At 48.7% G+C, this 13,404-nt stretch overlaps 1 protein-coding gene across 8 annotated transcripts; it reads left to right on the top strand.

The window, feature by feature from the left end:
• Positions 1 to 12,977, top strand: LOC148890949 (dipeptidyl peptidase 9-like). Of its 8 annotated transcripts, XM_089007608.1 has the most exons (23): positions 1 to 149; positions 1,671 to 1,996; positions 3,043 to 3,128; positions 3,997 to 4,121; positions 4,205 to 4,432; positions 4,537 to 4,649; positions 5,080 to 5,253; positions 5,408 to 5,579; positions 6,530 to 6,640; positions 6,751 to 6,879; positions 6,949 to 7,010; positions 7,081 to 7,181; positions 7,854 to 8,031; positions 8,289 to 8,448; positions 8,571 to 8,650; positions 8,755 to 8,907; positions 9,006 to 9,141; positions 9,852 to 9,997; positions 10,075 to 10,221; positions 10,314 to 10,466; positions 10,681 to 10,823; positions 10,903 to 11,014; positions 11,504 to 12,977. In XM_089007608.1, coding segments are annotated over exons 3-23 (2,718 nt in total). In that variant the 5' UTR covers positions 1 to 149; positions 1,671 to 1,996; positions 3,043 to 3,126; the 3' UTR covers positions 11,597 to 12,977. The 8 variants fall into 8 exon arrangements, 7 of the variants coding, with proteins under 7 accessions (XP_088863734.1, XP_088863738.1, XP_088863733.1 ...); XR_016116385.1 differs by lacking the exon at positions 3,997 to 4,121 and having other exon boundaries at positions 1,671 to 2,068; positions 10,563 to 10,823; XM_089007612.1 differs by lacking the exon at positions 3,997 to 4,121.
• Positions 12,978 to 13,404: the final 427 nt, after the last annotated feature.

The raw sequence follows: 13,404 nt of genomic DNA, 5'->3' as shown, positions 1-13,404 counted from the left end.
CTTTGCGAGTCATGTTCCGCCCGCTCTCCGTTCTGGAAGCGAGCACCGTTTTTGTGTGGCCACTCTGGGCAATGGCCACAAGCCTCAGCCGTCGCAAAATATTGACAATCTAGTTAAGCCTCTTGGTATAACAAGCAACACGTAGTTGGGTAAGTTTCCATTACATTTATTTGGCTTCATTGCATAGGAATAAACCGCGTTTTTGCGTTTTTTTAATTCTGAAAGCGCTAGCATTAGCTATCGATCAGCTAGCTTGGAGCTAAATCAACGGGAGCAATCGTTACCAAGACAGCCTCGGAGCGCAAATGACAGTCGATGTCAACATTAAAAGAAAACAGGATCGATCAGCTCTCTTATATGTCAGAAAAGCAAGTTCGGCTTTTACCGTCCCTGCCTGCAGAATGTGAACGTAGCGTGCGGCAAACGTTGAACGCCGGATCTGAATGGACCGCTGGTGCTCCCCGATGTGTCCGTAAAAAACAACAACCAACCCAACAGAACCAAACAGAACAACGATCTTTTGTCGACAGCTTTTTCCAATCACCAGCGATATTGTTGAAATGGAGTTCCCCGCCTCCCATCAAATTGTCACGGCGGTTGTCAACCTATTTCGCGCGATGTCGAGAATTGGAAACTCGAACGTTGACAATTACGAAGAATGTCATTCGTTTTTCAGATATTCCGTCATTCCTAATACTTGATTACAAAGTGATGTGATCAGCAGTTGTCCCCTTTGTGTCGTCCCGATATCCATATCTACAGCGCGGATCATCAGCAGAACCTCATCCTCTCATCAAATCAGCCAGTCCTCCAAGAGATCCACTGGCTCCCGCTCAAATATAGGATCAACTTTCAAATTCTTTATACATTTTGCGCTATCCAATAAGTCATCTTGCTGGCTATCTGGCGGGCTGCCTCGCGAGCACTTTATTTGCTAGCTATTTTCTATCTATTAGCTATGTAGCTGGCAAGCGAGCTATCTACGGACAGTTAGGACGGCGGAAAAAATCATTGGCACCGCCCTACCCACTCTCGAGGACTTGCACACTGCAAGAATCCGAACAAGGGCGCGGAAAATCCTACTGGACCCTTCGCACCCTGCCCACCACCTTTTCCAGCTACTCCCCTCAGGCAGGCGCTACCGATCCATGCGCACCAAATCCAGCAGACATTTAAACAGCTTCTTCCCCCAAGCCATTAACTATTTGAACTCTTCAACAGTAGCCAAAATGGAACTGTATAGTGCCACTTAGCAGTTTTTTTGACGACGATACTAGTGCAGCGTGTTCTACCGGAAACAAATTCCTTGTGTGTTCTACATACTTGGTAATAAAGATGATTCTGATCTAGCGAGCCATCTATTAGATATCTGGCTGGCTAGCAAGCTAGCTATTAGCTATCTATTAGCTGGCTAGTTAGCTTTCTATGAGTGGGTTGAGTGAACGCTGGCGCGTGTGGCTGCCGCTGCTCACCCGCAGAAAAACTTATCCTGTGACTGTAAAGTGTCATTGAGAGTTTTGAAAGCCGCTGAGGAACAAAATGTATTCTTATATTATTATTATTTTGTTGAGTCATTTGTTTGTCACACTTTGTGTCCAGACACAATCCAAAATTCACTTGTTCTCCAGAGCCAAGAGGACATTTTTTCCTTTCTTGTTTTTTTTCCCCAGGCTAATCCCTGAGCTAACTCTGATGAAAAAGAAAGGAATGCGGAGAATTGCATGAAGGAGAGTGTGCCTCGCTTCTCCCTGAAGGCGGGCAAATATTGTGGTCTGGCCCAAAAGTCAAGCACTTTTCAGGCTTGACTTGGTTGCGCTTCTTGTTGCCCACAACGTGATTTGGATTGGATTGGATTGGCCTTTCTTCGTCTCGCAGTCGACTGACGCATCAATCAACAAACAGCCATTTGCTATTTTTCAAGCTGGACTTCATCTGCTTCTTGTGAACATCCATTTCACCGCTGTCAATGCTGGTTACATGTTGCAGGTTTCTAGAGGTGCGTCGAGCGCTGAATGCAGAGAGAGAAAAAGGTCAAGCTTTGCCAAAGTAAAGAGGCTATCTGCAAAAGGTGCAGTCCACTTTTTCCTTCCATCTACACAAATGGCTTCCTTGGCGTCACAGACGTAGTTGCCGTGGAACATTCCCAAAATGGTTGCACGCTTTGCTATTCATCCGAGTTGACTGTGAACACCACTGGTGTTTGATGCGCACTTTTTGCAAAGCGATGCCAGTCGTCGTGCTGGACGACTCGCGCTCGCTGACATCACGTCACCGATAACGCTGCTACTTTTCATGCATACAATTTCCATGGAATCATTGACAGATGTACGCAAAGAAAGCATTTGATTGATTTCTGACAAATGGCAGTGCTTACATGCCAAAGAAAACACAGGAATCAGGATTCATTTGCAATAAGCAGTGTCGGAAATAGCGCCTGCCCGGACGCTCGGGGCATGCAACTTTTACGTTGGGCGTGCAACTTCCAAAAGGTCTCCGCCCAGATGGCTGACAACTTTTTCAAGAAAAAAAACAAAACATTTTTTTGTTTTGTTTAAATCAAACGTTTGCTTTATTCATGAAGCATACGTGCATGAAGCATGAAGTAGACCCACATCACCTCAGCCCCAGAAGAAACATTCAAAAGAAGCTAACAAACTGTATGACGCTACAAAACGTAAACATACATTGAAAGCATGGTGGAAAGAGGAGTTGACGTGCCTTGTAGCAGACGACGCAATGTGTGCAACATGCCAAACATGCCCAAACCACAACTGGAGCAAAATCATCAGCAAGGGAGATTTGCCAGCAATTAAGCAAGCTTAATACTTTGCAACAATGTTTTTTTTGTTTGTTGTTTTGCGATTAGGCGTTATTGTGTTTCAAGTAGTGAAAAATGGGGCAGGCAACATTTCACAGTTGTCTGCCCTGGTGTCCGTTAACTTTTGGTCAGGAGTTTCAGACAGTGCAATAAGTGCACCTTGAAATATACAAATCCGAGTTTGAATCTCACTTCAAAATCAATTGATGTGCAAAATAATGCAGGTGGCAGCCAGCGTTTGGCGTGCAGCATGACAATCTGAAGTTGGGAAATAGCTCTGGACCCATTCAGCTGAAATACTCTGCACAATGTAAGTACATAGTTCACTTTAGCTGACACTCAAAATACACATTTAGTTTTTTATTCAACACCACTGAGGAAAAATAGGACATATACTCACATTATATATATATATATATATATATATATCCTGACTGTCCAGACATGGCGGTGCCAGACTCTGCCATGATAGATATGTGACGATACTAAAAGGAGAGGAGTAGCAGTACCTTACATTGCAGGGGTTTTGGAAAGACTACGACTCCTTAAGCAACACCGAATTCCAACTTATTTCAAACCAATAAATACTTTAAGGCAAAAATGAGTGCATCCAAAAGATAGGCTGCCAAATGAAAAACAGTCATGTGGTTTATTCAATACATGGTCAACATGAAAATTGTAAAGAGCAATACATTGGGGAGACTAAACAAATTCTCAAAATCGCAGGGATAATACTAGTGGGCCTCAATCTGCAGTACATATGCAGCTAACAGCTAGCAACCACACATTTGACAACTGTGAGGTTAAAATCTTTGCGAAAGAAAATAGATGCTTTGATAGGGGAGTCAAAGAAGCTGTTTTCATTAAACAGCAAAACCCTTCACTAAATCAGCATGGTGGGGTGAGGTGTCATTTAGATCATCTTTGGATCTTACAACAGACATCTTAGACCACATAGGCTTAGTTGTGCTGATGAGGTGATACCAGAGCAAATGGGGCAATCAGTCCAGTCGTCGACCCCATAATCAGGCAGGACAATAGAAGTAATCGGGGTAGCCTCAGCGAATAGTCCTCTGCTTCCCCCAACCTGAGAGCAGGGACCTAGCGTAGCAGAGTCTGGCACCGCCACGTCTGGACAGTAGGGATCTCTCTCTCTATATATATATATATATATATAGGGCCCAAACTACCAACAAATTGGAGTTAGCTGCCGAAGCCTCTTGGATAAGAAGCGAAACGTCCGACACCTTGAAAGAAGTCCATATGACGGCTGAAGAAACCTTCTCACGGATGGACCATTCCTGTACCACTGAGAGCCTACGCAGACGTAAATTGGAAAGTTGTAAGTGTAAAGTGGTCTCCCCCTTGCCCCACTTCCCGTTCCAGTTGGGATGACGGCTGTGGACGGCCTATCGGACAGCACGGAGGTGGTGGAGATGGAGGACGCGCCCTGCCAGTTCTTTGTGGAGAAGCACTCGTGGGAAGGCCTGCGTGACATCATCCATTGTAGCAGGAAGTACTCTGGCGCCATGGCCAACAAGGCGCCCCACGACTTCCAGTTTGTGCTGAAGAAAGAGCAAAACGCTCCCCATTCCCACCGCTTGTACTACCTCGGTAGGTTTGTCCCCGTTTGGGGAATCTGCGTCGCTCTCCGCGGCCCCTTGAAAAGCGTCCCGGTCGGCTTGGACTGAAGGCGTCTCTTTGTCTCCGTTTGTCAGGGATGCCCTACGGAAGCCGAGAGAACTCTTTGCTCTACTCGGAAATCCCCAAGAAGATCCGCAAGGAGGCTCACTTAGTCTTGTCCTGGAAACAAATGCTGGACCATTTCCAGGTCAACACTCTCGCCACCTTTCTTGCAAGTCTGACACGCCGACGCCAACAACAACTAGCCATCATGTCTTTTCTTAAAGGGCAACCGACACCATTCCTAACTGACATCCGAAAAACGTTTGAGAGCATCTAAAATAGCCAAAACACGCAGGCTGATATTTTCAGTCAAAGGCAAAACACCAAGAAAAATGCGCTGAGTTGAAGTCATTTGACAAATGATGGACGCAACTTGTTCGGAGGTGTCGGTTGTCCTTGAAGTGTGCCAGCCGAGGTATCGGTGTACTTTGCCGTCCCGGTACCCGTGCGGCCAGTCCCTCACGTCTCATCAAAGCGCTGCGAAGTATTTGTCTTGATTTTGTTTTTGCCAGGCGCTCAATCTATTTGCTTGCATTGGTGCCGTTTGATTGTAAAGCCGCTCATGTGACTTGAAGGCCACGCCGCACCAAGGGGCCTACTCCAGAGAAGAAGAACTGCTGAGGGAGCGCAAGCGGCTGGGAGCCTTTGGGATCACCTCCTACGACTACCACGCGCCCAGCGGCCTCTTCCTCTTCCAGGCTAGCAACAGCCTGTTTTACTGTCGCGACGGAGGCCGCAATGGCTTCATTGTGAGTAGGTGGCCGTTGCGCGTGCTCTTCAGACAACAATATGGAAGGAAGGATCGGAGAGGCGAGGCGTGGCGTGGCGTGGCGTGGCTCGGCTCATCCATCCCCTCTTGGCAGCTCACATGAAAACGCCGCCTTTGACTTTGTGTGCCTTTAGCAGTCGGCTCCTGTCAAGCCGGTGGAGATCGAGAGCCGCTGCTCGGGCCCCCGCATGGATCCCAAGATCTGCCCGGGGAACCCCGACTTTATCGCCTTTGTCAACAATAACGACCTGTGGCTGGCCAACGTCAAGACTGGAGAGGAGAAGCGGCTCACCTTCTGTCACAAAGGTCCGACTTTGTCGCTTGTCCGTCCGTCCGCCTCCAGCGTTTGTGGATGGGTCACGCACTCGCACAGCAATCTACTGCGCGACAGTGCAGATAGCCTCTCCTGTGCTACTCTACACTGCTTTTTTTCCTCGGGCGTCCGAGCGTGTGTGTCGGGCGACCTCTTCTGGCCGTTAGCGGGGAGAGCCATTTTTCAACAGCTGTAGAAGCGTTTTCTCTAAACCACCATATCAAACCTAATATAAAATGTAAATGGATAATACCAACTGTAAAATGATAAAAATGACACTAAAAGTTATTACATTTACAAATGAACTGTAAACAGTTTGCTGTCTAATGGTATTCAATGCAAAAGGTTGCTTCAAAACAACAGATTGACATCCTATACTATCCTAAAATGGCCATTTTTTTACATTTTTTAAAATGTCGATATAGCATAATCACTACTCGCACTAGTTCTAGCTCTAGCTAGCTATCTATTAGCTATCTAGCTAACTTTCTTTCTATTTGAGAGTTGAGTGAACGCTGACGTGTGTCGCTGCCGCTGCTCACCCACAGAAAAACTGTGATTGTAAAGTGACCTTGAGAGTTTTGAAAGGCGCTTATAAATTAGATGTATTATTATTTCTTTTGAAGACGGGTTTTGCAATGTGTCCAAAAAGCAAAGGTTGAGTTTGCGAGCCAAAACCAAAAGGCAAAGAAAGCTGAGCCGTCTCGCCTCGGCTTTTTGGAATGACTTCCGGTGGACGCTCGGCGCGCCATCGTCCGAAGCTTCCGCCTGAAGACTCCATCTTGAGATTGGGCCTCCCTTTTTGTGGTCTTTCCCATTCATCGGCTCAAATTGGCTTTGCGCTTGGTGGGGAGCGCCGTGCCCTGGAAAAAAACTCACTTGGACTTGAGTTTTGATCAGCTTTCCTTGACGTTGGATGCTTCTTTGTTTCTTTCTTTTGCAGGTGTGGACAACGTGAAAGAAGACCCCAAGTCGGCAGGCGTGGCCACGTTTGTCATTCAAGAAGAGTTTGATCGTTTCACCGGCTACTGGTGGAAGCCCTCAGCAGAGCAAGGTTGGCGCCACCGCCGCCGCCGCCGCCGCTCCCTTCTTTTGCACGCGTCTCTTTCTCGCATCCACATCCAACGCCTTTGTTTGTGTCTTTGTGGTTTGTCCCCCTGCCAGACTCGAGTGGGGTCGAAACGCTGTCTCTGCTGTATGAGGAGGTGGACGAGGCGGAAGTGGAAATTATTCACGTGCCGTCTCCGGCGTTGGAAGAGCGCAAAGCCGACGCCTACCGCTACCCCCGCACAGGTCAGACGCCTCATTGGGCAGGCGGCCTTCGGCGCCTCTTGACCGACCCTCTTCCTTTGCCACCTTTAGGGAGCAAAAATCCACAGGCCACGCTCAAACTGGCCCAAATCACCAGCGACCGTCAAGGAAGAGTGAGTGTCCCACCTCCTTTTGGTTTTGTCCTCTCGGATGCTGACGGCGGCCGCGCTGGCGTCTGTGCAGATTGTGAGCGTGCAGGACAAAGAGCTGGCGGTTCCCTTCGCCTCCTTATTTCCCGGGACCGAATACATCGCCCGAGTAGGCTGGACGACCGACGGCAAATAGTAAGTAGGTGTCGCGATGATTTTTGAATTTTCCGCCGATCGTGGGATTTCCCACTTTTTCAGAGCAAAACAAACTTTTGCCACACAACGATTCTGGCTTTTTTGCTGTTCATTTCCTGTTTGGACGAAAGCACCATTTTGATTGGATGATACTGACGCCGGTTGGCGGAAAGCGCCATTTTGATTGGATGATCTTGATTTAGGTGCCGTTGAATGTAAATTTCTCCACTGTGAGACTAATAAAGGCATATCCAATCCAATCCAATGTCGAAACAGGTCAACGCCTCTTTTTGAAGAAGAGGACCAGTAAAAAAAAAAAAAAAACAAATCAGGTTGAATCGACTTTGTGGAGAAAACTTTGTTACTGTGATACATCGTAATTGGCAATGAAACAATCCCATGGATGAAACAGTTGAATGTCAGTGGCACTTTGACAAGCCCCATGCTAACGTTAGCATCAATATACTTATGTGAGAGGCAGCAGAAAGCAAGTGTGCAAGCTAATGAGCCGTGTGCAGGCTAGCTAGTTGTAACCTTGCGTATGTATTGAATTGGATTGGATTTGCTTTTATTAGTCTCGCAGTGAAGATTTTTTTTTTTTATTGTCATCCCTGTAAATGTTTGTTGGATTGCTGAGAAACCAAAAGTCCCCCAACTGTGTTTGCGTGCTAGCGGCTGGGCGGTTCTACTGGACCGCAGTCAGAGGAAATTGCAGCTGGTCCTGCTGCCGCCATCGCTCTTCATCCCGGTGACGGCCGACCCGGCCCAAAGGCGAGTCGGCTTGGAGCGCGTCCCCGTCGACGCGCAACCGTACGTCATCTACGAGGAGAGCACCCACGTCTGGATTAACGTACGTCCTTCCCGTCTGCCTTTTTTTGTCTTCCATCAACAAAGGCGCGATTGCACTTGCTTGACCGCTGGCCAATCGCTATTTTCAGCAGTTCTCCAGCTCATTGATCGCGTCCTTGGACAGATTGAAAAAACAGAAAAAATAAAACCAAAAAGTTTTATTTTTTTTAGCCTGTGCAAGCGCGATGGTGGCCTTCGTCGTCTTTCCTCGTTCCACGTTTGGTTTGATTTCACTTTGAAATGTGCTTGTTTATGCAGGTCCACGATATCTTTTATCAATTGACTCAAACGTCGGATGAAGAGTTTACTTTCATTTGGATCAATGAGTCTAAAACGGGTTTCAGTCATCTGTATAAAATCACAGCCCTCTTACAACCCGCCTGCTGCAAGTGGACGGAAGATTACCAGCATACGGAAGGTAAGGACGGGACGGAATGTGATGGGACGTGACGGGATGTGATGGGACAGTACGTGAGGGGACATGGTGGGACGGGCGTCCTTGACCTGCTCCTGTCTTTGCTTTGATTGTCTTTCCAACAGGACAATTTAAATGTGCAATCAAGGAGGAAGTTGCTTTGACCAGCGGCCAATGGGAGGTGCTTGCCAGACACGGCTCAAAGGTAAAACCCCGACGCGGTCCTCCATGGGTTTGGCCACAAGGGAGTCTGGCCGGTCTTTCTCGAGGCCACTCTGAGCGTCTTCCCCCCGCGTGCGCCTCCATCAGATCTGGGTGGACGAGTTGAGCAAGTCGGTGTACTTCCAAGGCACCAAAGACACCCCCCTGGAGCACCACCTCTACGTGGTGGGCTACGACCCGCCGGGCCACGTGGCTCGACTGACCAGGCCCGGCTTTTCTCACAGCTGCTCCGTTAGTCAAGTAAGACGGCGGTCTTTGTTCGCCCAGCGCTTTTTGGAGGCTGCGCCTGACTTCCGCTGCTCTTTCTCCCTGGCCGCCTCGCCGCCGCTGCTTGGCAGAACTTTGACTTTTTCGTCAGCCACTACAGCAACGTGAGTACGCCGCCCTGCGTTCACGTCTACAAACTGAGCAGCCGGGAAGGCGACGGGGTCCACGCCGCGCCTGAAGTCTGGGCCAGCATGATGGAGTCGGCAGGTGCGTTGTGGCCTTTCTTTCACCAATTTGCTGTTTGGGGCTTTGGTGGAAAGCTTTTGCTGCATTTCTGTTGGATCCCTTTTCGCACTGCATGATAGCATCATCACGTTTTGGGCTGTCGACGGCTGCACCCCCGTGATTTTTGTTCTGCACTAGTTTATTTCTTGATTTTTTTCAAGGGGGGTGCTCAGGGTTCAAGTCAGTCAAAGTCATCCTTATTGTCAAATATGCTAATATGCATGACATACATACAGCGCAGGTGAAATTAATGTCCTCTCGGACACAGCGTGCAAGGCACTTAGAATGTGGCAAAAAAAGAGACAATTGACAACAGACAATACATCTCATTTGTGAATGTAAAGTGAGGTAGTGTTGTAATGCAAAGACAAAAAAAGGGTGAAGTGAGGTCTCGCAGGAAAAAAAATAGAGTTCAGGTTGACAGGACAGCGTGTGGTGTGTACTCAGAGTTTGGTGAGTGTGGCAGTGGGAAGGGGCAGGGGGGCAGGGCTGGGAGGGAGCGCTCATCCCAGCTCATTGATGACATCCAACGACCTTCAATTTGAAAAGCGCATCCCCCTCATTTAGTTTCTTTTGGAAAAGCATCCGAAAACGCTTTGCAAAGAGAGAAATGAAATGTATTATGATTATTATTATTATTATTATTATTATTATTATTGTTAAGGATTGCACCCCCGTGCTCCGTCCGCCAGGTTGCCCGGGAGATTACAAGCCGCCGGAGATTTTCGACTTTCCGGGCAAGTCGGGCTTCCAGATTTACGGGATGGTTTACAAGCCTCACAACCTGCAGCCCGGCAGGAAGCATCCCACCGTTCTCTTTGTGTACGGAGGTCCGCAGGTTGGTGTGGAGAAGCGCCGGCGGCTGCGTAGCCGCCGGCGCTCGCCGCCCATCGGCCGCCGTGCTTTGTTTCGCAGGTGCAGTTGGTCACCAACTCCTTCAAGGGCATGAAGTACCTGCGCCTGAACACGCTGGCCTCCCTGGGCTACGCCGTGGTGGTGATTGACGGCAGGGGCTCCTGTCAGAGGGGCCTGGAATTTGAAGGCGCCCTGAAAAACAAAATGGTAGGCGGGATCTCGCCCCGGCTTCTTTCGGCGCCGTCGGCGTCCTTGAGATTGTCGGCGAACGTCGCTTGAAAGCCAAGCGGTTTCCTCAGGGTCAAGTGGAGATCGAAGACCAGGTGGAGGGCCTCCAGTACGTGGCCGCCAAGTTTGACTTTGTGGACCTGAGCCGGGTGGCCATCCACGGTTGGTCCTACGGCGGCTTCCTCTCCCTCATGGGCCTCATCCAGCGGCCAAACGTGTTTAAGGTGAGCAGGCTGAAAACCTCCGTTGAAGGTTTGGACGCGCCGCGGTTTGGATGCCGGCCCGCGTGGCCTCGGTGCTTGAAGCCCTGGATCTCCTAGAGCGGTTCCCGGCCGGGCAGGCTCCGTCTCAGTTTGAAATGGTCCCCTGTCCACCTTCTTGAATTGACGGCGATGTGTCTCGCCGCGCGGCGGCCGGCGCCGCGCCTCCCTCCGTCAGTTGGCCATCGCAGGCGCCCCGGTGACGGTGTGGATGGCGTACGACACGGGCTACACGGAACGCTACATGGACGTGCCCGAGAACAACCAGCGAGGTTACGAGGAGGGCTCGGTGGCCCTGCACGTGGACAAGCTGCCCAGCGAGTCAGTTGACGCCGACGCCGCCGCCGCCACGTGGCTCTTGTAAGCGGAAAGGCCATCTTGACTCTTGGTGTGGTTGCAGGCCCAACCGCTTGCTGATCCTCCACGGCTTCCTGGATGAAAACGTGCACTTTTTCCATACCAATTTCTTGGTCTCGCAGATCATCCGCGCTGGCAAGCCTTATCAACTTCAGGTAATCATCATACATTTCATTGATAAGCACCTTTCAAAACTCTCAAGGTCACTTTACAGTCACGGGATATGTTAGATAGCTAGCTAGATAGCTAATACATGACACCACATAGTTCACAATTATAAATTCAAAATATGGGAACACTTGTCACTGTTGATCACCTTTTCTCTTTTTTTATTGATTAATTGGCATCTATTTACACATTGACACACCTTATACACCAAAAGTAGATCGACTTTGACGACGTTCTCTCTCTCTAGCAGTTACTCTGCTTCTGTCTTTCTCTCTCTGGCGATGACATCAAAACACACCACACGGAAGCCAAAGTGATCGTGACAAAACATTAGAAATTAAGTATTGAAGACGGAAAACACACATCAAGGTTTCCATGGAAACGTTTCCAAAACAACAAGACCAAAGAAAAGATCTTTTTCTTGTCATGGCAAGCAGTGCCAGTCGCAAGCCTTGAGTTTTGTGCCCACCTTGCAGGTGTACCCCAACGAACGACACAGCATCCGCTGCCCGGAGTCTGGGGAACACTACGAGATCATGCTCTTGCACTTTCTACAACAATACCTCTGAAAGCGCGGCTGATGTCCTCAGCGTCCAACTGAACGCATGAGGTCCACCTTGCCTGCTCACAAACTTGGACTCCAATCCCGTCGCCCCTTTTCTTCTTTTTCCCCCCGTGCGTTCATCGATGAGAAGGTTTCTTCAGCCGTCATCTGTACTTCTCAAGAGGCTTTGTCACCGAACGTGTGTTCACAAAGCCGGAGAGGTGGCGAGCGAAGATGGGGGCGGGGGTGCAGGTACAGGTGCAGACAGCCTCAGATGTGGTGGGCGCATTCTCCCCCTCCATCTTTGCCAATGTTCCCGCTTCCAAATTGTGTGTTTTAGCCACCCGTGCGTGTCAGTCGGAGGAAAGACGTTACACTTGACGTCTGTGGAAGCTCTGAGTGGTACAGGAGTGGTCCATCCATGAAAAGGTTTCTTCAGCTCTCATCTGTACTTTGAACGTTTCGCTTCTCATCCAAGAGGCTTTGTCAGCAAACTCAAATTTGCTGCTAGTTTTGCCCCTATATATATATATATATATATATATATGTATGTATGTATGTATGTATGTATGTATGTATGTATGTATGTATGTGTGTGTGTGTGTGTATCCCTACAGTCCAGAGGTGGCGGTGCCAGAACTCTGCTATGACAGGTCCCTGCTCTCAGGTTGGGGGGAGCAGAGGCTACACATACCCTGAGGCTACACTGATTACTTCTATTGTCCTCCCTGATTATGGTTATGATACAAGAGTAAATGGGGCAATCAGGCCAGTCATAGACCCCAAAATCAGGCAGTACAATAGAAGTAATCAGTGTAGCCTCACAGGGTACAGTCCTCTGCTCCCCCAGACCTTAGAGCAGGGATCTATCATAGCAGACAGAGTCTGGACAGTAGGGCCAAAACTAAATTTGAGTTCGCTAACAAAGCCGCTTGGATGAGAAGCAAAACGTCCGACACCTTGAAAGAAGTCCAGATGACGGCTGAAGAAACCTTCTCATCCGTTACACTTGACGGATCTTCAAATGGAATTCAACAGCACATCAAATCCACTTTGTTGCCGCCGAGCTGAGCTCCAGGTGACAAATGAAGACTTGGAAGAAAAGCTCTGATGGTGTCCACTTGTTTGAAAGAAAGTCTTTTTCGCCATTTTGATTCTTATCACTGAAAGCTGACAGAGGGCGACTGGTTGCTGTTTTCTGTCCGCTCACATCATCCATTTGCCTTCTCCACACATAATTTATATTTGCCAAAGTACCTCTTGGCGGTGATGACGATGCCTGCCGCTTGTGGGGTTTTTTTTTTTAATTGCAAAGCAGCCGGCCGACGTTTGAGCACTGCAGGCTTCCAACTGCTCTGTACCATCGGAATTCAATTTGTACATGACAAATAAATGGCTGAATGCTTGGCAAGCTCTCTTGCGTTGCGTCCCACGCTTGGAAATGAGCGACATGGCAAACACAACCAATGACGACAGCAGAAAGCAAGCATGCAAGCTAATGAGCAGCGTGCAAGCTAATGAGCGGCGTGCAGGCTAGCTAGCAGTAACTTTGCGTGCGGACCGGGCAAGTTGACTGTCATTCCCATCGTTTGGCTGGATTTTTACCAATCATTAGGAACAGAAAACCATTCAGATTGATGGTGAGTATGATCACTCAATTATTCGAAAAAAATATGATGTCCAGCCTTGTGCAAATGAATTGCACCACCCTGTGATCTTGACTGCTGGTTGAAATCATTCTAAAGCTAGTGAAAAGTTCAGAGCAATGGTTGCCACGGCAGGGGTGGAGTCTGTCCGATATACTGGAACCAACCACATTCCCTCATTACTTGT

Source organism: Hippocampus bargibanti, linkage group LG11 (assembly GCF_051943395.1).
Source record: "Hippocampus bargibanti isolate YZ-2025 linkage group LG11, ASM5194339v1, whole genome shotgun sequence".
NCBI classification, from domain to species: domain Eukaryota; kingdom Metazoa; phylum Chordata; class Actinopteri; order Syngnathiformes; family Syngnathidae; genus Hippocampus; species Hippocampus bargibanti.
Note: the sequence above shows the minus strand (reverse complement) of the source record. Positions and strands in the feature narration are given on the sequence as shown.

Coding starts and splice junctions, on each gene's coding strand:
- LOC148890949 (XM_089007605.1), top strand. CDS start 2,013: ATGCAGAGAGAGAAAAAGGTCAAGCTTTGCCAAAGTAAAGAGGCTATC. Junction 8,908..9,005: donor ACAGCTGCTCCGTTAGTCAA/GTAAGACGGCGG, acceptor GCTGCTTGGCAG/AACTTTGACTTTTTCGTCAG. Junction 9,142..9,851: donor CAGCATGATGGAGTCGGCAG/GTGCGTTGTGGC, acceptor TCCGTCCGCCAG/GTTGCCCGGGAGATTACAAG.